The following is a 27,220-nucleotide window of genomic DNA, read 5'->3' on the forward strand; positions in this document are numbered from 1 at the left end:
TACTGTATGGGGGGGAGAGAGAGAGAGAGAGAGAGAGAGAGAGAGAGAGAGAGAGAGAGAGAGAGAGACGGTGCGAAGTGAGCGATGCAAACACCGACACATGCATATATCTCTGTATGGGCTGCTCTCTCCATGCATGGAGATCCATGTACTGCCCTGGACGTCGAGCTGGGCGAACAACGTGTTGAGCATGTAGATGATGATGTTTGTTTAGTGACTGTTTGCTTAGAAAAAAGAAATAGAAACTAAAAAAATATATTGTATTTTGTTAAGAAATCCACAAAATCAACATGCTCCGCGAAGAGCGGGCCAGGGCCGCGCGGCCGGCGGAGCGCCGCACGAGTTACGAAGCCGTGGTGAATGCAATCGTTATATTTATGCCCAGGCCGTAAGGCCTGGGCAAGCCCACGATAAACGCCCTGTCCAAGTGACTACAATGGAGCGCTCCCTAGCTCATAGTAAGCTAATGGCTAAACACTGCCGAGCTAGGCTAGTAAATAAAGAAAGAGAGTCGCAAACGAGTGACGTCAGCGCCTTCACTAGTGAATGGCTGTCGTCGCCATCTGGTGGTGAACGACAAAACAAGCGCTCTTACAATGAACGTACTGAGTTACCCAAACGTACTGTAACATATATATGCTCCCACTGGCACGGTTTCTGTTGGAAGTCATGACTTCCAGTTCCCACCTGACATTGTGTGTGAGTTCCACCTGCTCCAGACCGTGCTGAATAACTGCTAGCTTGCATATCGTCTTCAGACTAGGATTTAAGTCTAAAGGCCCATTCCCACTGGGCCAGATAACAGATTAAAAAAATCTCTTTCTCCAGATATTTTTCCATTCAAAGTGGATGGTAGATACAGATAAAGAATATCTGCCACAGATAAAAGAAATATCTGTGGCAGATATTTTTTTTATCAGTCTGAATGGAGGAGTTGATTCACCTTCCCAGAGTAAAACATGTTACCCATACTTCAAAAATACTTAAAAAACTAAACTCTAGTCTTGCATAACAGTACTCATCTGCAAATAGTTCTGCATATTTTGATTGCTCAGCAGACAGACTGAAAGCGTTGCAATTCCTCCCTCAGTTCATACTGTATGTACATGCGACAAACGTTCCCTCTGGAGAGCCATGCATTTTGGGTGTGCAACAACAGCGTTTTAAGATCCGTTCCATTTCCTCACACGGTGGAACAGTCGGCTTTTCAATGGTCTTGTTTTTATAAAGTTACTTAGCTATGCTTAATATCGCATCGGCATCATCCAACACAGCCAAATTTTCTTTTGCAATCAGAGCATACGGTGTAAAAAACTTAGCCATGACGTCTTGCCTGGCTCCAGCCCCATAGACCCGCCCACTCTCTGAGTGGACTGGTTCTCTTGGTCTGGTGTTGGGTAATGAACCTAGAGTTTCTCTGGTCTGAGGCAAACCAGGCCAATGAGAGTCGGAGCCTCGGAGGAGGGGATGGGTCTAACGAGACAGCAAATCAGCAGAAGCAGAAAATCAACAGAAACAGTGGAGGGAGGGGGGAGCTCAGCCAGAACTCTTAATTGCTCCCTTTGAACTGCAAAGGGGGTTGTGCACACCTCGTAAGTGATTTTCTCTCTAATTAATGAAAGCATCAAAGACAACGACCTGTTTGATGCCTGTCATAGAGGGGAGGGGGAGGGGGGAATGTTGTACAAGTCAAACACAACCCCTCCCACCAGATCTCTTGTGATTGGGAATTTCAAATCCCCTTCCCTTTGAAATCTCAACACAATGGGACAATGTCAGACTCAAGCTCCAGCGCAGAGTCTGAAATCAGGCTACATGACGTCAGGATTTATCAGTGCACACAGTGACACTAGTCTTCCCAGCTTAAGTTCCATTGCTCCAAATACTCCGATGTCACCCGGAGTACAGGTGGAGACAAAAGACATGCATTTGCATTTCTATGGACGAGGGCCGCTGCAGTGAATGGACTTACTTTCAATCGGCTTTTGTGTCCGTGATGGGCGACTGGCTCGTGGCAGTGGGACTGAGTCACGAGGGCCCAAGGTGGAGGGTTCTTCATTATTTTATACTTCAGCTATTGAAAAATTGCAGATCTACGAGCTTGTATATCCTTCACGTGAAAAAAGTTTGAGCGCCACTGACATATGGGTTTTTCAAAAAACCTTAGAAGGATTTGAAATATTCAAAGGCACAAATGTCCCCCCCATGAAGAACATTCATGGGGGGCCCACAGTGAATCCTTGTACCCAGGGCCCAGAATTTGGTGTGACACCCCTGCTCTGGGGTATCTAAGGCTAGTACGCCCTTGGCGGACTAGCCTTGAGTCTTCCGCTGAGTCGGGAGGTTATGTAAGCCACCTTCCAGCGCTTTGTTTGAAACAAGGGCGCCTGTACCGTAGCTCAAAGTGTCACGCTCTATGTGTGTTTGCGCGTGCGTGTGTTTGGGTTTAGGAATAGACATTTAGAGGTTAGGTTTAGGCACGCTTTTGTTGTCTCTTTTCTCTTCATGGTAAAAATGCCATTAATAAAATAACCGTCCTAAAATGTGTATGTCCTCACAGTCGCGCGCGTAGTAACACAAGCGTGTGTGCATGCACAGCCTGGGGTGTCGCACCAAATTCTGGGCCCTGCATGGGTACAAGGATTCACTCACATTTTGTGCTTTAACTATTGAAAAATAGCAGATCTACAAGCTTGTATATCTGCTATTTTTGAAAAATTGTGAAAATTTGTGCGGAGTCGGAATATTTCAAATCCTTCTAAGTTTTTTTTAAATTTCTATGTAAGTGGTGTTCAAATATTTTCATGTGAAGGACCCCCAGAATGATATGTATTTGGCCACGGACCCCCATCTCAAAATATTTAGTTCCAGGGACCCCCCAGATGCAGAAGAGTTACAAATGTTCGCTTAAAAGTACATATACCAGTGTTCAAAGATTTGCACACATCTTCACGACTTTTCAAAAATAGCAGATCTACAAGCTCGCAGCGCGGCACTCGGTGCAGTGCTGTGAGCTTGTATATCTGCTGTTTTTCAATAGCTAAAGACAGGTCCCTCGACCTTGGGCCCTATACTCAGTCCCACTCCCCCCCCTTGTGACGCCCCTGTGCATGCATAGCTATGGCTGCTATGGGTTCCTTCATGCTCCCAGAGGGATAATTGTCCTTTGTTTAGCAGCGCATCACTTTGAAGCCTCTCATTCAGTGTCTGTCCTCCAGCAGGCCTCCTCGTCCCCCGCCGCCTGTAATGACATAATATGAGCCCCGCAGGGGTCACTTCTGTAGGGGACAGCCACGTCAAGTCATGCTGTACTTGTATTTAGTCATGCTAGGGCAGGACCTCCAACGGAAACAAGACCGCAAAGGACTTTTTAGTCAGGGCGTCTCGACTGTACTTGTGCTGTACTACATTTTTGTTGTTGTTGTTGTTGTTGTTGTTGTTGTTTTTGTTGGTTTGACTGTACTTGTGCTGTTCTACTGAAGCAATAACAAGAGGCATGTGGTTACCTGTTATTTTATAACGGCTGAGAGGTGTGGTGAGACACGAGGCGAAACCGAGTGTCTCCAACCCTCTCAGCCGTAAAAATACAGGTGGCTTATTGCTTTTCTAAAACGGTTACAATATGGCAACATGAAAAATCATCGACATGTACCAATTAAAACTGTTCTATTTCACTAATAATTCACTATAGAGTCTGCAAGAAAGTTCCCAGCTACAAGAAAGTAGTTCCCAGCTTTTTTGCCAACAACACAGGTGCAGATAATTGGTGCACTGTGGAACACTGTGGAAAGAAATAACGCACCTTGGTTTGATATAAACTGATTCAAGGTTGTCTCATATGCCACAGCAATTAAGGGAAACCAGCCAACCAGAATTAAGGAATGGAACTTGCGTTTTAGAAATTGTTGTCTAATAAAATATTCAAAATGGTTCCCCTGACTGTAAAAAGAAAAAGATAAAAAAAAATGGATGAAGGGAACGGTGACATCACCCATTGGTCTATTTCTACAAATCTGTGAACCCTTTCGGTAAAAAAAGGAGAACGTATTTTTCCCCGTATATCTCAAATAAAAAGCTACCGTAGATGCAGTACCTCATCTGCCGCTGCAGTTCATTGGAGCGACCTGTAAAAAAGGGAGGGCGGAAGGGCGGGAGTGCAGAAGGCACGCTGCCACTCAAAGTGACTACTATGCCAATCGCAGCGCGTCTTTCCTGGGACTTGTCAGAATCTAGGATGCGGCCGTTCGAATAAACGAACGACAAGAGCCCTCAGTTCCAGGGGCGCAGGAGGCATTTTAAAAGTGAAGGGGACACATCTGGGAGGTATGTGCGCGCGCTATGCGCGCGCGAAAAGTTTTGGGGTATCCCCCCCACTTTTGGTGATATCCCCCCCACTTTTGCCCCGAGGAGGGGGGGACATATCCCCTCCACTTGAGCTGAATTACACAGTTGTTTTACGCAGATTTCAAGGCATTTTTTTTTCTTGTTACTGTATCCCCCCCACAGTAACAAGAGGAAACGTAACTTAAAATGTGTTGACAAACGAAATTGCATTTCCATTATGCATCTGTTCAAAGGTACTTACATTGTTGCTTGATTTAAAGAACGACGTTATCGTTTTTTGGTTTTTTGACTGAGAATGATGTGAGACTAGCCTACACACACCAGCAGCAGGTCCAGCACCTGCAATGACGGTCTCCTTCTGCCACTGCCTGCCTGCTTGTCACTATCGCGTTGCATTAATTAAACTCATTCAGAACAGCTGAGCTGAGCTGACTGCACTGCACTGGTGGGACTGTGCCTCTAGAGGGCAGTAATACGCCTTGAAATGAGAACTACTCGGGGCCCAATTAAGAAGGCGGTAATTAACGCCCGTGCTAAGGAGATACCGACTGCCGACGATCGCGTTTGACGCATGAATAACGCTCAGCAGCTGATTATGTGATTTGCGATGATCGTAATTGTGCGCTCACCACGTGAAAAATTATTCATGGGTGTGTTTTCATGGAAACGTGTGAGGAAACCGATGGCATGACCGCTGTAGGTACATTCACCAATCAGAAGCTTGTCCGTCATTCCATTTAACTGGCATAAAACCAGAGGATGGGGGGGCTAATGCTTATTCACATATCACAGTGATATCATGCTTGTAAATATCTCACACTCAATAAGGTCTGTTTTATTAGAACCGACATTGTTTGCGTATAGAGAAAAAAAGGCGAGAAAGAGAGAGAGAGAGAGAGAGAGAGAGAGAGAAGGCTATATTAATATAATACTTTTTTTTGTCACGTCCACATATCTATTTGTCTCTCTCATCTCATGCCAGCGTGTCAGTGTGACATAGGCTGGCCTTGTTGAGTGAACAATGGACGCATAGTGGCCTATTAATTAATAGGCTACGGAACGGCGGCCTCCTGCCAAAAAAAAGGGAATCTGATGGAACCAGTAGCCTAATTAAACGAAATAAAACATATCCCACCTGATTTAGTTTGACATTGAGTACAGTAATAATAAATACATTTCATTTATTATTTAGAAATTTACATTTGTAAAATTAGACCAAAAATGACAGAGATGTAAAAGAATAGGGCTGTTTAATTACTTAATTCAGCGCCTAGGTAATGGCAGCCAGACGGCTGCTGCATGTCCTTGAACTGTAGCACATAGGCCTACTGTACATGTGTGTGTCCGAAAAAAACATATTTAGACTTAAAAGCTGTCAACATGCCATGTATAGCCTATAGTGCTTCGAGAGCTTTTTTTCTTTTCTTATTTGGCTAAATTGGCATGACGCATCGCGATCAGCGATCACGCATCTATATGAAGCAAAGCAAAACTGCAGATTGATTCCTCATAGATCGGGCAATTATGAAGCGATTTTAAAAATTTAAAGAGCTCCTGAACACTGGAGGGGATATCCCCCCCACCCAAAAAAAGTGGAGGTGTTAATCCCCCCCGTCCCCCCCTACCCCCTGCGCGCATGCTCAGTTCCCATATCCGAACGCACCCTGGGTTACGAAAAGACCTACCCTCTCCTGCTGCTAATTGGCCTAAATCACGCTGTGCCTACCAAACGTCCCCAAAATGGCGCACGCTGATACAGACGCCCCAGAGCCGGAGGAGGCGTCCACCTTTTTACGTCTATGCCATGCGTCTTCAACAGGGGGTCCAGGACCCCTAGGGGGTCCTCAGAATTACTCCAGGGGGTCCTCCAAATCTTTCTATCCTTTTAATATTAACCACTTGAACCCTATGTCCATATTCTGAGACCTGTTGCCAAAAATAGCAGATCTACAAGCTCACAACACCTCGCGCTGCGAGGTGTTGTGAGCTTGTAGATCGGCTATTTTCAGCAAAGAGGTTTGGTGTAGAGGGGCAAAAGAGCAGACTAAGTACATAGTAAAAGGTCAAGTTTATTATAATGACGGATCAAGTGGTTAAATATCTGAAAACACAAATTGACATGAATCCAAAATACACTGATGATTGTGCTGTCCAACGATGAAACTAGGAATCCATGAAACGTTGTGGGGGTCCCTGCTTCATCTCTCTCTCAACTAAGGGGTCCTTGGCCTGAAAACGTTGAAGACCCCTGCTGTAATGGACTGCTTTTATATTGTCCATGTGGACTGGACAGCATTTGTAGAGCGTTTTTTTCTTTGCTTTACAATGTATTTCACATTCATCCACTCACACTCAGATTCACACACACCAATGGCAGAGGAAACCATGCAAGGCACCAACCCTCTTATTGGGAGCAGTTAGGGGTTCAGTGTCTTGTTCAAGGACACTTCAACACATAGCCAGGAGTTGCCGGGAATCGAACCTGGAAATCTTGTGTGCGTGTGTGTGCGTGTGTGTGCGTGTGTGTGCGTGTGTGTGTGTGTGTGTGTGTGTGTGTGTGTGTGTGTGTGTGTGTGTGTGTGTGTGTGTGTGTGTGTGTGTGTGTGTGCGTGCGTGCGTGTGCGTGTGTGTCTGGCACTATTCTGTCAGGCATGACAGAATAGTGGATGTGGATTTGATATCAAAAGATATCTCTTCCATCTTCAGGTCCTCCATTATGCTATACTAGAAGCTGGGCCGCCCTTCAGCGTCTAGTCGGCGACCTGGCCAACTCGGGAACGATGTAAATAGGGAATGAATGCCCCGCCCTTTAATGCAAACCCCATTATACCTGTTGTCATAGGACCCGTTTGCCTGTGTCCATTTATGCCCATATATGGAGATATCTGTATCTGTCTGTCTGTCGGCGTCCATTTTATGTCCATATATGGAGATCACTGCAGATATAGTTCTGGGTCCATTTTATGCCCATATATGCCCATATATGGAGATATCTGTCTATTTGCGTCCATTTTATGCCCATATAATGAGATATCTGTATCTGTCTGTCTGTGTCCCTTTATGTCCGTATATGGAGATCTTTGTGATTCTGCGTCCATTTTATGCCCATATATGCCATATATGGAGATATCTAGTCGGCGTCCTGGCCAACTCGGGAACAATGTAAATAGGGAATGAATGTCCCGCTCTTTAATGCAAACCCCATTATACCTGTTGTCATAGGATCCGTTTTGACCATCTGTTTGCGTGTGTCCATTTATGCCCATATATGGAGATATCTGTCTGTTTACGTCCATGTTATGCCCATATATGGAGATCTCTGTCGGACCCGTTTTGACCATCTGTTTGCATGTGTCCATTTATGCCCATATATGGAGTTATCTGTCTCTAAGCGTCCATTTTATGCCCATATATGGAGATCTCTGTATCTGTCTGTCTGCATCCATTTTATGCCCATATATGGATATCTCTATATCTGTTTGTCTGTGTCCCTTTATTCCCCATTATGGAGATCTCTGTATCTGTCTGTGCCTCCGACTGTGTTGCAGACCCCCCCTTTAGTTCCCCCTTTAATGCAAACCCCATTATACCTGTTGTCATAAATGGACACAGGCCATATGTTTGCCTGTGTCCATTTAAGCCCATATATGAACATCAGAACACGTCTATATGCGTCCATTTTTTGTTGACTCATGTGGCGTACGTGATGTCAGAGCCTTTTATGAAGTGATGTCACAATGAGTCAGCGCTTGCGCCGATTTCCTCCGGAACAGCCTGATGTCAACAATCAGCCCGCATAAGGAGATTCCGAACGTTTCACGCCGGTTCGGGAAAACCGCGCGTCGGGTCGGGTCGAGGCCCGGCACTGCACTCCGTGCCGCGGCGGGGAACGTGCGTGCCGAATATGAAGCCGGTGGGACGAACGGTTCTCGAGATACGCGGATTACAGACACACAGACAGACAGACAGACACGCAGAGACTTCTCGCATTTATAGATAGATAAGCATTCTACTGTGAAGCCGAGCATGTGTAATGATGATTATGTGTTCTCTACCATTTCAGCTAACACCCCTGCATGTCATTGTTGTTAATGAAACCCATAGGGAGGTGTTTATTCTCGAGGTTGGCTGTACCTTCGATTACAGCTTTGAGGAAGCTTTCTTAAGTGTTAAAATATAATCAGCTAGAGCAGTCCATCGCACAGCTAGGCTACAGATGTAAACTCTTTTTTTTTTATCTTTGGGAGCTCAGGGCACGTGCACAAGTTGGTTGTGAGGGGCCTTCAAATGGCCGGCCTTCCCAAAAGGAGGGCCAAACAATTAGCAAGGTACTGCTCTGTATCAGCTATTATAGGAAGTCGCTCCATTTGGAGGAGGCGTTGTTTGCGACCGTCAGGGAGCAGTTTACTATGAAAACCTCCACCGGCCGTCCGTCGGTCGGTCACACGTCACACGTCACACCTTTGCCCTGCTCATATCTCCGCATCAGTATATAGGGCTTGTTTGTTTATTGTATGACATCACGCCACATCATCAGCTGTGGACTCTGTGATGTCATCGTATCGCATCAGTATATAGGGCTTGTTTGTTTATTGTATGACATCACGCCACATCATCAGCTGTGGACTCTGTGATGTCATCGTATCTCCATATATGGCCATCTCCGTATATGGAGATATAAGTCGTCCATGCCCAAGTATGGGCTGGTGAGGTCAGACTTTGTGTGATGCGTAGGTTATCTCCATATATGGAGATTCAACATTCCAGGCAATGCTCTCTTCCCTGGTGAGAATTGCCCCTTTATATAGGGCTTGTTTGTGTATTGTATGACATCACGCCACATCATCAGCTGTGGACTCTGTGATGTCATCGTATCTCCATATATGGCCATCTCCGTATATGGAGATATAAGTCGTCCATGCCCAAGTATGGGCTGGTGAGGTCAGACTTTGTGTGATGCGTAGGTTATCTCCATATATGGAGATTCAACATTCCAGGTGTAACTATGGCTACCCGTATGACGTGAGAGGTGGAGGTTGTGATATTTGTGGAGATAAGCGACCAACGGTCGCTTATCTCCCGATTAGGGAGTCTTACTGGTATCTTTACCCATGATTGCTGTCTGCTGTGTTTGACATGTATGCCAACATATTGTACGTAACAACATTCTGCCCTACACGCACTTTGTAACTGTCTGCTTTACTAATTATCTGACTGCACTGATATCGTTTATGTCCTTTGTACGAGGCATTCTTGTACTTCTGCTTATGTGGACATAAATAAACATTTCAAATGTGTGTGTTTCAGATAAAGAATGCAGCTGCCAACGTCCTGAGAGAGACGTGGTTGATCTACAAACACACTAAACTGATGAAGAGGCTGGATCACTCCCGAGTGCGCAAACACCAGAGGAAGTTCCTCCAGGCAATACACCAGTAAGACACACACGCACGCACGCACGCACGCACGCACGCACGCACGCACGCACACGCACGCACATATACACAAGCATGCACACATATACGCAAGCATGCGCACATATACGCAAGCATGCGCACACGCACACCAGTGGTGTAAAGTAACTAAGTACTTTTACTTAAGTACTTAAGTACAGTTTTGAGGTATTTAAGTACTTTACTTGAGTATTTCCAGTTTTCAGTACTTTTACTTCTACTCCACTACATCTCAGGGGCAAACATTGTAATTTTACTGCACTACATTTATTTGAAAACTTTAGTTACTAGTTACTTTGCAGATATAAACTATAATATTATAAAACATACATTAATCCACTTTAGTCCTATTTCATTCCTTGGCTATTTGAAAATAGCAGATCTACAAGCTCACAACGCGTCGCGGCACGTTGTGAGCTTGTAGATCTGCTATTTTCAAACATTTTGTACTTTTACTTTAGGCACTTTAAGTACATTTTGATGCCAATACTTTCATAATTTCACTCAAGTACATTTTGAATTCCAGACTTTTACTTGTAACAGAGTATTTCTACATTGCAGTATTGATACTTACACACGCACATGCACGCAAGGTAGTCATGGTGACACTGACTGAGATAAACTCTGGTGGTTGTGTGTGTGTGTGCGTGCGCGCGTGTGCGCGTGTGTGTGTGTGTGCGTGCGTGTGTGTGTGTGTGTGTGTGTGTGTGCGTGCGTGCGTGCAGGCTGCGCAGTGTGAAGATGGAACAGAGGAAACTCAGTGACCAGGCCAACACACTGGTGGATCTCTCCAAGGTAACAATTTAGAAGCCCGATTGCTTATAGCGACGATTACTCCATTGATTTATTTGATCACTTTTCGTGATTCAAATTCAAAAACAGCAAAAGTAGCAGATCTACAAGCTCAAAAGACATTGCTTCACAAGGCATTCCGAGCTTATAGATCTGCTACTTTTGTGTGACATTGTATATTGAAGCAATAAGCCACAAGAGACATGGTTACCTGGTATTTTGTAATGGCTGAGAGGCGTGGTGAGACACGAGGCGAAGCCGAGTGTCTCCAACCCTCGTGTGGCTTATTGCTTTTCTAAAACGGTTACAATATGGCAACATGAAAAATCATAGACATGTACCAATTAAAACTGTTATATTTCACTAATATTTCACTACAAGGTCTGCAAGAAAGTAGTTCCCAGTTACAAGTTGTTCCCAGCTTTTTTGCCAACAACACAGGTGCAGATAATTGGTGCACTGTGGAACACTGTGGAAAGAAATAACGCACCTGGGTTTCATATAAACTTATTCAAGGTGTGGATCATAGTCTCATATACCACAGCAATTAAAGGGAAACCAGCCAATCAGAATCAAGTTAGCATGTTCTCCCCGTGTCTCCCAGGGGGTAGATACCCTCACAAAAACATGCAGTAATCCTGGTCTCTATACTGCCTCCCCCTAGCTAGCCGGGGCGCCTGATGGAGGGAAAAGGAACTGGTTGGAATAGCGGGTTCCTTCCACGCGCTACGTCCAAACCGGGGAAATCCCCCCTGTCAGGTGAAAAGAACCAACTTAGACTCCTCATGCATAGAAGGAAGCATGAGGTCAGTCCGTTGTCTGAGTGCGGTGTATACCTCTCTACATGATTTACCTGATCCCGCACCCAAAGAACCCTGCAGCTGTCCAGAAGAAGAGACTAAAGAGTAAATATGAGTACAGCGAACCTTCCTGTGAATTGAGTTATTTGTTTTGTTTTTTGCTCCTCGCCACTGATACCTACGCTGCAGCAGTATGTCTTTCCAAGATATTGATGAGTGCGGTTTATACCTCTCTACAGTCCGTTGTCTCCCCAAGCGGCAGATGGACAGGGGGTCCGTGCGCATAGGGTGGATTTTTTTTTCGCCACCTGTTTTTTCTTAATCCTTGAAGGGTATATTTTAAGATTCTGTCGGGTACCAAGCTGAAATTTGTTCTCATGGGGTTCATTTTTAATGATTTCTTGCACCTACCCCATTCACTTACTATACAGGAAAAAAATACCCACCAAAAAATCTTCTTTAAGTAGCATGTGAGGGGTCTAACTAGGGTTTTTTCATGATTCTGAATCCATTGCAAGCATTTGTTTTGCACAAAAAAAAAACATTCCTTGGGCTGATGAAAAGTGATGAATCATCACTTTTCACAGTTTTGTAGCCTTAACTCTTTGAGTGCCACCCTAGTCACCACTAGAGGGCGCCCAGTGGCCATAGAAAATCCCATAGAGATATGCTGGTATATGCAGAAGCCCTGCAGCCATGACTTGCCTGAACACTTTCCTTTGTGCATGTACAGGAAGAGGATGAAGTTAGCTTGAAGTTAGCTATTGGCTACCAAGCATTTTAGAAGCCTTATTTTCGTCAACTTAGCCATGATTAAACCTTGCACACCTCATGCATGGGAAAAAAACAGAGAAGAATGAGCTCTAAAAAATCCAATGCAATCCTGGATTGCATTGGAGTGGATTTGTGCAGTTTGTTCACAGCTTTCAAACAAAAAAATCCGATTGGAAATCCGTTCAGGCATTCTTGAGATAATCGCCATTATGTTTTACATGTTATGTAAACAAACATGGCTGCCCTGTATGTTAGATGGGGTTGTATGGGGGTGGAACATGCAAAATCGCGATTGAAATCATGTTCACTAGATTTGATGGGGTCCAAAAAAAAAAAAAAAAATTCAAAAACATTTTTTTCATTTTTTTTTTTTTTTTTTTTTTTTTAAAGCCGAACTAGTTCGGGATCGGCACTCTGCGATACGCTAATAAAGCCGAACTAGTTCGGGATTGGCACTCAATGAGTTAAGAATCTTTTTTGTGCAAAACAAATGCTTGCAATGGATTCAGAATCATGAAAAAACCCTAGTTAGACCCCTCACATGCTACTTAAAGAATTTTTTTTTCAGGGGGTCTTTTTTTCCTGTATAGTAATTAAGTGAATGGTTAGGTGCAAGAAATAATTAAAAATGAACCCCTTGGGACGATATTTCAGCTTGGCACCTGGCAGAATCTTAAAATATACCCTTTAAGGATTAGGAAAAAACAGGTGGCGACAAAAAAATTCACTCTATGTGCGTGGACCACCCTCTCCATCTAGACTATATGCAATTGGCACTGGGTGAAAAAAAAATAAAAATGGGTTACCAAAATTGTGGGATAAAACTTATATAAAAAAATATAAAAAATAAATAACAAGTTCTCGTACTGTACCACTCTATTGCACCGGACTATATCGTCAGCGTCACACAAAAGCATCGATCAATAGTGGCAGATCCACAAGCTCAAAGCGCGGCACGAAGCGAGGCGTTTGGAACAGTCGTTGTTGTTAGCAAAGCTTAATAAAGCTCAAGCCTCTCATGGAAGTGAACTACTGAGGAGGCTTTCTGCCAGCCCGACTGATCCATCCAACAGCTGGCTGAATGCTCAGTTGACGCCGTGCTGGCTGGCAGTGGCAGCAACAACCTGTTCTGGGGACCGGATTTTCGCAAACAAGAGGAGAGACTTGGAAGTCATCGGCACACTTGCAGATTATAGAGATTAACTGGATGGGTCTGGGCGCAGATGAACGTCAGATCCTCACGTCCCGGACTCTTCTCCCTTCTGGCTCCCACACTGTGGAACCAACTAACTCCCTGTTGCAGTTGGAACTGCAGACTCTCTCCTACACAAAAGGGCATTTCTGGAGTTTGCATGTTCTCCCCGTGTCTCCTAGGACAGTGGTTCTCAACCTTTTCAGGCCGCGACCCCCAAAATAATCATGTTTTAACGGGGGACCCCCCCGCCCTGACAAGCACTAAGAGTTGAGGCTTTACATGTTGTATATCACGGATCTATAGTGAAAATAGCAGATCTACATGCTCGCAACGCGAGATCATCTATTTTCACAATTTCTGCCCCTAACATTTGACCAATGTTTAATTTGTCTTTTTAGAGTTATCAACCAGTAAGACTCCCTAATCGGGAGATAAGCGACCATCAGGTCGCAGCGTGATTTTAGGCCAAAATGTGTAGGAGCAGTGTCCAAAAATGTGTTTTAAAAAATCGGCCTGAAGGTGGCGCTAAATGGGACAGATCCATGTTGATGACATGAGTGTAGAGCAAGTGTGTACCGATTTGCTTTGATTTCAAGTTTATTAGGTAATCAAGTGGTTAAATATCTGAAAACACAAATTGACACAAATCCAAAATACAGTGATGATTGTGCTTTCAAACAATGAGACTATATGGAATCTATGAAAAGGTTGTGGGGGTCCCTGCTTAATCTCTCTCTCAACTAAGGGGTCCTTGGCCTGAAAACGTTGAAGACCTCTGTCCTAAACTGAAGACTCAACCTTAGCCCATAGCACTCATCGTAGCACTTTAGCTCCTTTCAGAACCTCTCCCTCCGCTATATAGCTCCGAGATGAGGTTCCTGAAAACGACATGCCCAAATCGGAAAGTTCCCGGGGAAGGTCCACCAGTCATGAACACTTCTTACCTTTTAGGGCACATCGTATCCAAAAAGTAAAGGTTGCCTTTCCCTCTCTCAGATGTGAACTTTTTTAGCATGGAAGAAAATCGAAGCGATTGGGTTGAAACCAGAGTTTAAATCGCTGTACTTGTCAGCCTGTGGACACAGTATTTCCCCAATGCAATTTCACAGAAGCAGGAATGTGCATGCATGCGTGACTGGCCACTCATGTACCAGAAATGTTTCACCAAACCAAGCGGTCGGGGGAGACGGGGGTTCTGTGGCCTAATTATGCATATCAAAGGTGGGGTCCTTGAAATTGAAAAAGAAAAGAAAAGTTTAGAATGACTGAACCAGCTGACTGTGTGTGTGTGTGTGTGTGTGTGTGTGTGTGTGTGTGTGTGTGTGTGTGTGTGTGTGTGCGCGCGTGCGTGCACTGAGTTACTAGGGCCCATAGTGGAAGGGCCTTTATTGTATACTTTAGCTATTGAAAAATAGCAGATATACAGTACAAGCTCACAGCGCGGCACCGAGTGCCACGCTACGAGCTTGTAGATCTGCTATTTTTGAAAAGTTGTGAAAACTCTAATTTTGCTTCTGGGGGGGTCCCTGGAACAACACATTTTGAGATGAGAAGACATTTATAGAATCGGGTCAAAAACATTCAAAGACTTGCACAAATGTTCACGATTTTTCAAAAATAGCTGAATAGCTCAATAGTTAAAGCACAAAATAACGTGTAATAATGCGTTCCCAGTCTAAATGGGTTCATGGGGGGCCCGCAGTGGATCCTTGTACCCAGGGCCCAGAATTTGGTGTGACGCCCCTGGTTGTGCATGCGTGCATGTGTGATGATGAAGGCAGGAGAACGCTATACCTCTGCTTTCCACTGTTTCCAGGCTGACCTGCCTGTTGCCGTGGTTTTGCGTCTCCTAGCAACCAGGACGAGTGTTAAAGGCAGGGGGGACGAGAGACACAGACAGAGAGAGAGAGAGAGAGAGAGAGAGAGAGAGAGTTGCTGTTTCGCTTCCTGTGTGGGTGTTTGAGTGAGAATGAGAGAAGATGTGTGTGCGTGTGTGTGTGTACATGCAAGCAAGTGTGACTATCTCAAAGGGAGCGATGTAGAAAGGACGGGAGAGAGAGAGAGATAGGTAGAGAGAGAGAGAGAGAGAGAGAGAGAGAGAGAGAGAGAGAGAGAGAGAGAGTGTGTGTGTGTGTGTGTGTGTGTGTGTGTGTGTGTGTGTGTGTGTGTGTGTGTGTGTGTGTGTGTGTGTGTGTGTGTGTGTGTGTGTGTGTGTGTGTGCGTGCGTGCGTGCGTGCGTGCGTGCGTGCGTGCGTGCGTGCGTGCGTGCGTGCGTGCGTGCGTGCGTGCGTGCGTGCGTGCGTGCGTGCGTGCGTGCGTGTGTGTGTTAATGTCCGTAGAGTCTTGTCTTTGTTCCATATATGTTTTCAATATTTCCATCTCAATTGGCCACTTGTGAGTTCACCATGGTTACGGAGGCCAATCAAAACGAAGCAGGTGACCCCCCCCCCCCCTCTCTCTCTCCTTCTACCCCCCCCCCCCCCCCCCCCCACCCTCTTTTCTGTTCTGTCTTTCCTCTAAATGTGGTAACACCCACGTAAGAGGGTTTCCTTCACTACTCTCCCTCCGGCTTTCTGTCTCTCTCTCCTTCTCTCCCTCTCTCTCCCTGTCTCTCTCTCTCTCTCTCTGTGTCAGCTCGTTAATCACATAAATGACCCAGCAGCCCATAATAGACGGTAAATGCGGCTTTATGTAATAAAACATTTATAATTCTATAACAACGGGTCCGGCCCGTTGCTTCTCCGGCCATTATTAGCGCACCTAACGGATGTTTGTTATAGGCCACCGTTGACCAGGATATTAATCAGTTTATCACCAGTCATAACGGGTTATTACGTCTATTCCTCATCCCATCGCGTTGCTACGGCTGTCGCCGTAGCAACGCTGTACCGTTGTTTCCTGTTGAGATTGGCACATTTCACCCAGGTGTTTTCATCTCACTCACGCCACTTTGTTTGCTGACCTCACTCAGCAACGAAATAAGCAGTGATCACCCCATGATGTGCACTGCAATGTAGTTTCAAATGCACTACATTGTAGGCGCTTTTTGAGAGTGAAAAATAAGAAGACAAGTGTGATATGTGTGATCTGGGCAGCTTGCCCCCAGTAAATGTGCCAAGCTCAATAGGGATGGAGTACAGGAAGATTAATTCCTGTACTCCATCATACAAGTGTTTCTTTAACAAAACAAGTGAAAATAGCAGATCTACAGTACAAGTGACACGATGCGCTGTGAGTTTCTAGGTTGTCTATTTTCACGCTTTTACATTTTTTTGAGAATGATAGTAGAAAAAGAAACGGTTTTAGGACGTACAATTTTGCAACAGTATAGTTACATCAAAGCTCAAAGGTGCTGTAACTGATTTTAAAGTGTTAAACATGCTATGTGACAGTAATCATCGCTATAGTGTTTGTTCAGTAACAGTGTTAAATAGCTCTATATTGTAATCATTGAAATAAAGTGGCCTTTTCAGTAACAGTGTGAAACATGTGCGCAACAGTGTTGAAGGAGAATTCGGCCTAGAATGCTATTACCTTTAGATTTACTTACTACCTCTCCAAAAAGTAGTCCAGGTGGGGTTTAGGCCAACATCTCCTTTAAACATGCTCAACATTGTGACAGTAATCATCCCTATAGTGTTTGTTCATTAACAGTATTAAACATCTCTATTATTGTTATCCTGGCCAGCCAGCCTCATACTGTGCATTCACTCACTCATTCCTTCCCACAATGAGTCTGGACTTTGGGCAGTAGGCAGCTTGAAAAGTGGGCGGGAGTACTTGCCCTGACAGACAGACAGACTCCCCTAACCAATCAGCGTGGCAAAACATCTCTCAGCCAGTCGGAAGAACGGCAAACAAACACGTCTTTTCGGCCGATGAACTCCGCTAGCGCGTACTCCTGTTCCTTTTTAATTGTTGTAATTGATTCCAACTCTGAAATAACTTCACTTAATGCTTGTTTTATTGTTTCAGCATTAACTGTTACACTTGTTGCATCGAGGGCAGCCATGTTGTTTTGAGAATGCTACAACAAGCATCTACGTCACCATCTACACATGGACCAATCAGGGGAAGCTTTTCACTTGTTGTGCGGACAGAAGTTGAAACGCAGTCACTGATTGGCCCCGATCAGAAAATGATCGGGGCCAAGTTCTCATACTCGGTGCCTATCTGCTGAAGTCCAGACCTCATACCGTGGGAAGGAGGAATGAGTGAATGCAGTATGAGGGATGATATTGTGACAGTAATCGTAATAAAGTGTTTGTTCAGTAACAGTAACTATGGGGTCTCCCCCGTCTCTCCAGCTCCTCTAGTAAACAGAACATACATTATTCAGTGCAGGATACCAATTTGGTGAGAGTGTAGAGAGCACTGTTGCTGCATGGCGCCCAGCGTGGAGTCAACAAAGGAGGCTGAGAAGAAGATGAAAGATGGTGATTACAATACAAGAGCAAAACAGGGAGGCGGCTCTGACATTGACGTCTCAGTTGTTACTCACACAACTGGAAAAAAACAAAGTGCAAGGGGAGAACAGGGAACATAATTTTCAAAACATCATTACCGATCGGTCTATTTAATAACCTACTCGGACCTTGCCCAGGGGGTGTGCACAATATATGAGGGATTGAATGTAGGCGTCTCAGAAGTGATGTTGGAGAACCCGGGCGTATCTGTGAGCTCAGGCATCTCCAAATGTGGGCATTGTTTCAGCATGCGCATGCGTGTCCTATGCCCATATATGGTGTTCCGTGTCCAGGCCAGTATGTAGACAGCTGGTGGACGGACAGACATAGAGTAACGAAGTCATAACGTCACTCGCTCATCCCACGGTTCACGGAAGTCATTTCCCTATAATGGAGTATAACATTGGATCATCATAAAATCGTCTCATATATTGTTTTCCAAAAATAAACAAACCGTCTCCACGATATTGTCGGGAAGTTGGCTCTGTATCGTTATGATAGTCAGTCACTCATATTTGATACAGTCTGTTTCTGGTGAAAATGTAACTGATTCGATTCGGCGACAGTAACATTAGCGTTTTCTCACCATCAGTTGATTCTTCATATCCGTATGAGACAAACCACTGAGATCATTTGTTTATGTTCAGAATTCAGAATGGGGGGGGGGGGCTTGAAAAAAAATGTGAACCAGGTAGGATGGGTAAATGACGTCAAACTTCGTAACTCTATTCCGTAAATTAATACGTAGTTGTAAGCAAGCAGTGAACCCAGTCAACATGTGTCGCTGTCCATGGTGCTGATAGTCTCTAACTCACTCTCATTGTTTCTCTTTGTATACAGTGTAGGCCAGGGGTCTTCAACAGGGGTCCTCTAAATCTTTGAGTGATAGAAACTTTTTTTTCTACTTTTTTATATTAACCACTTGAACCCTAGCGTCCATATTCTGAGAACAATAGCCAAAAATAGCCGATCTACAAGCTCACAACGCCTCACGCTGCGAGGCGTTGTGAGCTTGTAGATCGGCTATCTTTGGCAAAGAGCTTTGGTGTGGACTAGAAGGAGGAAAAGAGCAGACTAAGTACAGAGTGAAATGTCAAGTCTATTAAGTATTAACGGTTCAAGTGGTTAAATATCTGAAAACACAAATTGACATGAATCCAAAATACACTCATGATCGTGCTGTCAAACAATGAAACTGTATGGAATCTATGAACAGGTTGTGGGAGTCCCTGCTTCTTCTCTCTCTTTCTCAACTAGGGGTCCTTGGCCTGAAAACGTTGAAGACCCCTGGTGTAGGCTATATGCACAGCAGCCACAATGGAAAGAAATGATCAACTAGTTGATAAAAAAAAAACGCTAATTTCAATTTGATTGTATAGTGATAGTTTGCTTTTTAATATTACAACCATTATAGACAGCATATTATTATCCAGTCACCCACAAGCTGCATCTCCCTACCGGAGTTACTAGAGTTCACCCAAAGTCCGTCTGCACATAGCGGTGATCGTTGTTGTTTTTGTTTTTTGTTTTCTTTTTGCAATAACGTGCACAAGTTGTGTGTGTATCCATTGTCATGGCAACCTAGCTGCGGCGAAATGCCGTGCCACAGAGTGTTTTTATTATTACATAATAAATATAGGTTATTGACTGGTCGACTACCAGCTAGTGGGTCAAATTAGTCAACTAGTAAAAATCACTAGTTGTGAAAGCCCCTCCTCTACCTTATTTTCTTCACCTCCAGATGATACCAATGATACTAACGATACGAAGGCCACGTTCCATGGAGTGTAGCGCGGTTGTTCGTTTTGATTTTAAGGACCCCCATAACTCTGAGAACAATACTCTTCAGATCAAGGGCGTCAATTTGGTATGGCAGGGGTATGCAGCTGCCATACCCTGGGTCCAGGGGGAAAATCCATGAATGTCTCTTTGTCTATCTGTGCTGGTTATTATGTTGTTAAATGAGGCTACAGTAAAATAACTACAAATGCAACATTTAACAAAATGGCCACTTTAACAAGGTATTATAATTATATTCTCCACTCTTGTATTCTCCCCATCTTGACAAAATGGTATATTCCCAGGTTCTGCAGGTCAGCTGCACAGGTGCAATGCATTACTGTTAATTGTGGCACGTTTACTAACAAGTTTAGCTGCACTTGAACAACCATTCCAGGCTGCCATATCCAGCCCAAGAAACCGTAGAAACGGGGGAAAGAATAGAAATGTACTTCTTAAAATAAATGTATCATGCCTGTTGCTAAGGTATGGCAACATGACTGGTGTCTTGCACGCACGCTTTCGCGTGCGTGCAAGACACCAGTCATGTTGCCATACCTTAGCTTTTTCTGAACTGACGCCACTGGTGCCGGTGTGCACAGTATATGAGGGATTGAATGTAGGAGTCAACCAAAAATGTCACCAACCAATCATCAAGAACGATGATACACGAAAGAAGAAGTAATGTTGGAGAATCCAGACCGGTGCCCGTTGCGCAGAATAGTCACCATTGACGTCCAGTTGTGCAATACTCGTTCTGTCTTTCTGTGTCCCTTTCATGCCCATACATTATATGGAGATCTCTTATCTCTGTCTGGCTGGCTCTTTTTATGCCCATATATGGTGTTCCGTGTCCACTGTCCAGGCCAGTCCGTGATGTAATTTCCAAATGTGGGCACTGTAGTGATGTCAGTCAGTGATGTCAGTAATGTCCAAATTTGGGCACTTGTTTCATCATGTCAGACAGACATTATTTGGGCATTGTTTCGGCATGCGGCTGTTACCAAGGTGGCAACACTGGTTAATATCAGTGATGTCAGCATGCAGACAGACGGTCAGACGGACACACCGCTAGACAATCGGTAAATGAATAGTTAGATGTGTGTTCAACATAAATGTGTGTTCCTAGAATACAGAATACATTAATTCACTACAGAACAGGGGCGTCAGTTCAGAAAAAGCTAAGGTATGGCAACGTGACTGGTGTCTTGCACGCGCGAGTGACAACAATCATGTTGCCATACCTTAGCAACAGGCATGATACATTTATTTTAAGAAGTACATTTTATGTTTCCCCCCGTTTCTACGGTTTCTTGTGCTGATATAGCAGCCTGGAACGGTTGTTCAAGTGCATTGCACCCGTGCAGCTGACCTGCGGAACCTGGGAATATACCATTTTGTCAAAATGGGGAGAATAAAGGTGTGGAGAATATAATTATAATACCTTGTTAAAGTGACCATTTTGTAAGATGTTGCATTTGTAGTTATTTTACTGTAATTTAACAACATAATAACCACCACAGATAGACAAAGAGACATTCATGGATTTATATTTAAAAGTAACTTTTATTTTCCCCCCTGGTCCCAGGGTATGGCAGCTGCATACCCCTGCCATACCCAATTGACGCCCCTGCTACAGAAACACACCAAATAAATACACTACACTTTGTTTTGCAGGCAATCATAAGAGTAAACTGTGGGCGGTAGGGCCGCGGGAAACCATTCTGGGAGAGGGACTATAGGTAAACAGTCTCTAATGAGTTGGGCTACTGGCCTTTACCAGCCGCGGAACAACGGTTGCTGTACGAAACCGCAATGTGCCAGACCAGGGTTTCTATAATAATCCATAAATGTGTTTAGAAGGTGCGCAAGCATTGATTTATGGTCATGTACGCTGTGTGTTTGTGTCGAACTGAGTCAGGCCTGGATGAGATGAGTTTACAACCTGTGTGTGATTGTGTTTGCGTGCGTGCGTGCGTGTGTGTGTGTGTGTGTGTGTGCAGGGACGTGCTGGGCCCCTGATTCAGCCCGGGAAAAATAGTTGGAGAGGCCCTCATTGCGCGCTATAGAGAGAGAGATCTCTCTCTCTATAGCGCTGCTGCTACTCAAAGATTTGACATTTCAGATCATGACAAGTGACAAGCCAGTGGGCCAATTACATGAGTTATATTTCATCGTTGTCGGGTGGAAACCTTGTATGTCCATAACCGTTTATTTTGTATTTATCACTTTAAAAATGATTTAAACTAGTGAAAACAACCGATCTACAAGCACACAACTGTGCGAGGCGTTGTGTGCTTGTAGATCTGCTGTTTTCACTACTTTTGTGCGACAGCCTTGTATAATGAACAAAATGGAACGACATTTTATTTTTATTTTTTTCCTAATGGCCGGCCTGGACCGGCCGGGAATGAACCGGCCATTCGGGAGTTGTCCCGCTTTTCCCAATGGCCAGCACGTCCCTGTGTGTGTGTGTGTGTGTGTACATGTATGTGTGTGTGTGTGTGTGTGTGTGTGTGCGTGCGCACGCATGTGTGTGCAAGCAAGGTAGCTGCAGGCCAACCACAGGTGAATGTAATGTATGTTCTCATCTGAGACATGTTGGGAATCCAGCCATTCCCTACATGTGATTTAGCCCCCCAAATATTCGGCAGAACAATAAGATTGTATTCATAATATAATATAACATGACAATGACAATGTAACAAAAAAAGAAGAAGAAGAAGAAGAAGAATCATGAACGTGATCCTTATAAATAGGAACCCAAAAAAGCATAGGCCTACTATGCTGTTCCATTGATCTAAGCCGGAACACAATGGACAGTTTGGCCCACCCATCTGACCACAGGCTTCTAGGTGGGTGGGCCGTGACCACTTTGAAGCTCTGATCCAGAACATGTTGACCATATAAAAAGCTAGAGGCCAGATTGGCCACTGCAGTTCATTGGAGCGACGTGCAACAACTGGAGTGCGGACGTCCGCGATTGCCGGAGACCACGCTGCCAGTCATGTGACTACTGGCCAATCAAAACGCATCTTTTCCGTGACTTATCAATCTATCCATTTCCTGATGTTGCGCGGCTGCACGGCTCAGCTGTTCTTAGGCCCGCCCCCACCTGCCTCTGATTGGCCTAGCAACTTCCGGTTTCTGTGACGCGCACGTGGAAGTGGTAAACGACCGTAAACCACTGGTCGCCGAGTCCCGCAATCTCACGCCTCAGAGCCAAAGGAGGAGTCTACCTTTCTACGTCTATGATGTTGACAACCACTTATCTAATCCACCAGGCAGAATGCTGAGCATATAAATACACCCCACAGAGGCTGACATTAACACCTGCGTGCAAATCTAATTGCCGACCCCTGTACTACAGCGTCACACAAAAACATCAAACGTTGCAGATCCGCGGGCTCGAGCTCGTTAGCAGACCTGCTACTTTTGATGCTTCTGAATTTGAATCCTGAAAAGTTTGGGACTTTCCACCCGACTGAGACGATATTGTCTGACTGGATTTGTACTTCTGATCTCTTCCTCCAATAGCAATGATGACGATGATGATGATGATGATGATGACTCAGTATTTCTTTCTCGTTTGTCTATTGATGTGGTGGCCTTGTGCTTCTTTGTGTGTGTGTGTGTGTGTGTGTGTGTGTGTGTGTGTGTGTGTGTGCGCGTGCGCGTGCGTGTGTGTGTGCGTGCGTGTGTGTGTATGCGTGTGTGTGTGTGCGCGCGTGCATATTTCTTTTTGGTTGTGTGTGTTACTTTGACCATGCGTCCGTCCGTGTGTGTGTGTGTGTGTGTGTGTGTGTGTGTGTGTGTGTGTGTGTGTATGTGTGTGTGTGTGTGTGTGTGTGTGTGTGTGTGTGTGTGTGTGCGTTTGTGTTTGCGGTCTTTGTGTTTTTGCGTGCGTGCGTTCTGCGCGTATGTGTTTCTTTGCGTATACGTCTACTGTGCATTTATCCACGTACGTGGATATCTTCCAGATGCAGAGCGTGATGTACGAGCTGATGTCGGAGCTCAACGACCGCAGCGAGGACCTGGAGAGGCAGATGCTGTCCCTGGAGCACCGCGTGGAGCAGCTGACGGCCGGCTTCTCGGCGCTGCCGCACCACCTGGCGGCCACGCTGAGCGCGCAGCACGCCGCGCTGGTGCACCTGCTGCGCGACAGGGACGGCCCCCGGGGGCCCACCACCGCCGCTGCAGCCGCCGCCAGCGCCAATGTCAATACCGCCAATACTGCAGCGCTGGTTCCCTTGTCCACCGCCGGCGACGGAAGAAGTACGTGCATTTTGTTTTACTTTACGTCAGTGGTTCTCATCAACCTGTGGGTCGGGACCCCCAGGAGGGTCCCCAAAGTATTTTGGGGGGGTCCCCAGATGATTAACTTAATGTGTAACGTTGTTTTCGCTCTCAACAGTAAACAATAAACTAACATAAAGTTTGAGTGTATAGAGGGTATCTGCACATTTCTAAAGTGCCAATTTAAGGACTTTTTAATACCTCTAAAATGACAAATTAAACATTGGCCAAATCCCCAGTAAAAATATGATTATTTTGGGGTCGCGGCCCGAAAAGGTTGAGAACCACTGCTTTTTCCACCTCATCCCAATTTAGACTTTGGCTGTTTTGAAAAGTCTATAATACATTACATAGATATGACGGTCACTATGATACATTGTGAAACAGGACACTGCACATAATAATAAGTACTTTTACTTTTGGTACTTTTAACACGTTGAGTGTTAGCGATACAACCGAGGAGTGCCGGGGGACCCTTAAGAAGTTCACAGACGTGATGAAAAGACTCCATTTCCCATGCATCGGGAAATAATGTAGTCAGGATATCTTGCGATCCACTTGTATTGATCATGACTGCAGAAAAAGTCATACATCTCGGATTCTAGTCCCAGATCGCAGGTTTGGTCAAAACGACCTGTTTTCCATGGACCATAACTTACGCACGGATACACACGGTTGTAAAAGAAAGCTGTCTCTCGCATCCGGGACCTCTCGTTCATATAATGGACACTTTAGCCCCTTTTCGACTGCAGTTTTAGCACCACACCACACCACACTACACCACACCACACCGCACCACATAAAAATATCTACATTTTCCATTACACAAAAGTACCCCTATCGGTAAGAAACAAATTGACCCTTTTAACTGTGATTATAATACAATATACATTTGTATTACAACTATCCTAATTATAATGCACTATAATGGATTATAACTGTGATTATAATACATTATAAAGCATTAATGTATTACTATGATAATTATAATAGATTATAATAGTGGTATAACACAATAGAATCTATTATCATGTATTACAACTATATCATGGTACAGTAGTGAGTGATCAGTCATTATGATGTGTTTGGCCCTGTGTGGCCTAGCTCAGACCTACTCTAGAGTGGATAATTTTTAGTACCCCGTTTAGTACCACTTTCACACCACTCTACCCAGGTCCTTGTAGTGGAAAACCTTGCACAAGTGGGCGGTGTGGTGTGGAGTGGTGTGGAGTGGAGTTGGGCCAGTGGAAAAGGGGCTTTTGTGGAGTCAGAGTGTGCCAAGGTTGGAGAATTAATATTGCTTAATTCTAACACTGGAGATTACATGTTACTTAGCTACTTTTTCCACCACTTTTGTCCACAGCTCCTCTCTTGCTGGGGCCTCTACCCCAGGGGGGCGCCGTGCCGTTCCCCGTGCCCCCCACGGTCCAGGGACCACCACCCAACACCACCACCGCCGCCACGCAGGGACCCCCGGCCGTGGCCCTGGAGTCCCCCCACAGCCTCAGCCCCGAGGCAGCCAGCCCACAGGACGCGCCCAGTCCCAACAGCTGCTGATGGAACCAGGGAGGGGAAAGGCACCGACCGTCATGGACGAGGAGGAGGAGGAGGAGGGGAGGGGGCGAAGGAGACGAAACGAAAGAGGATTAGCCCCGTCCTATTAGAGAGAGAGAGAGAGAGAGAGAGAGAGAGAGAGAGAGAGAGAGAGAGAGACAGAGAGAGAGAGACAGAGAGAGAGAGACGGAAAGGTCACAGGCGTGGGCAGAACTTCTGAGCTCTTAACTGAGAAACCAAATGAGACGCTCCCCGGCGCTAAGGCTAGAACACTGGCCGCGCACAGTTAAACAGGAGGAACCCCCAGGGAGAGAGAGAGAGAGAAGAAAGAAAGGGTGATTTTGAAATCTGTTCTAGAGAAGAGAAGATAAGAGAGGAGAAGAGAAGAGAAGAGAAGAGAGGAGAGAGGAGAGGAGGTCTGCTAAAATTAGCAGCCGTGAAAGCGGCTGAAGATGAGAGGAAGAGGACAGCGGAGAGGGGGAGGGATGGCGAGACGGACGGACGGACGGACACGGAGAGACTCAGGGACGAGAGAGAGAGAGGGAGAGAGAGCTTCCCTGACAAAAGCGAAAGAAGGATTAGCGGAAGGAAGGACGGAGAGAATGGGAGCTGTGAAGGAAAACGAGTGAAGGGGCAGAGTAGTGGATGAGGAAGACAAACGACAGCTAGCGAGGCGAAGAGCGATGGAGTGAGTCGGAAAAAATATACCTCTCGTTCTACCGAACAGCCTGCTCTCTCTCTCTCTCTCTCCCCCTCCATCAGGAACTATTGACTGTCTTTTAATCTTTATGATGGTTTCTTTTTTTTTCTATCTGGACGCTAATTGTGTCAGCGAGCATCCCTTTAAAACGAAGGGTCGATCAATGCGACCACCATACACACTAGTGGCACACACACACACACACACACACACACACACACACACACACACACACACACACACTCACACACGCACCCACACGAACACACGCACGGACTTGACCTGAAGAGACCCTTTCCAAAGCAAGGCCCACTTTATTCTACACTCAAAAGTCGATGCACTAGGTGTCCAGTAGGAGCCGCTATTTCGCCTATTATACTGCCAAGCACTCCATGCACTGCACTGTATAAACACGCAAACACACACACTGTCTCCTTTAAAAGGCCGGTTTACTGCTCTGAGCGGCAAGTGTCACAACGTCGCGGGTCTCACGACGTCGCGGAGGTTCTGAGCATTCATAAAAAGGCATAAACAAGGAAGCGGGTGCAGTCCCGAGCATCTTCCCAACCAGTCACAGGGCGTGACATTTTCATGAAGTTTGTCTGCAACCTTTCGTTTTATTCCAGAGGTACGCAATACCGACGGCGGAGTATTTGTCACTTTGACACCACTTTTGTCGCGCGCCGCGTCAGCGTGACTCTTGCCGCTCAAAGCATAAGCTGGTCTCAACACCCTGACACAAACCCTTCTCCTTGCACGCTGAATTCACACCAGCAGCGGTACTTTTTCGCTGCCGCCTTCTGAGAAAGCAGCAGGGTTTAACGCATCGTCGGCGAGGTTTAACGCGTCGTCGAGAGGAGCAACCAGGCACTTTCCCCCGCTGCGGCAACAAGCCGAACCGATAAAAAAAGCGAGGGGGCAAAAGTTTCGAAAGGTTTCACTTTGACACTGCCGCTGTGTGGCGAGACGGCGAGCGGCAGCCAACCAGAAGCGCACTTGTGCTCTAAAATAGGCATGGAATAATAGGGAACACACACTCAACACCACCTGAGACATAGTGAACGGAG

At 45.4% G+C, this 27,220-nt stretch overlaps 1 protein-coding gene across 1 annotated transcript in view; it reads left to right on the forward strand.

Annotated features, from left to right (window-relative positions):
• kcnn3 (potassium intermediate/small conductance calcium-activated channel, subfamily N, member 3) overlaps window positions 1-25,456 on the forward strand; it is a gene marked incomplete at both ends in the record, with an annotated part of 242,181 nt that extends 216,725 nt beyond the window's left edge. The window contains 4 exons of the mRNA XM_080739938.1: window positions 9,652-9,779; window positions 10,523-10,592; window positions 23,584-23,878; window positions 25,263-25,456. Of these exons, the coding sequence (XP_080596064.1) occupies window positions 9,652-9,779; window positions 10,523-10,592; window positions 23,584-23,878; window positions 25,263-25,456 (687 nt within the window). The remainder of the gene's footprint in view (window positions 1-9,651; window positions 9,780-10,522; window positions 10,593-23,583; window positions 23,879-25,262) is intronic.
• Window positions 25,457-27,220: the final 1,764 nt, after the last annotated feature.

Source organism: Nannobrachium achirus (assembly GCF_963921795.1).
Source record: "Nannobrachium achirus genome assembly, chromosome: 2".
Lineage (NCBI taxonomy): Eukaryota > Metazoa > Chordata > Actinopteri > Myctophiformes > Myctophidae > Nannobrachium > Nannobrachium achirus.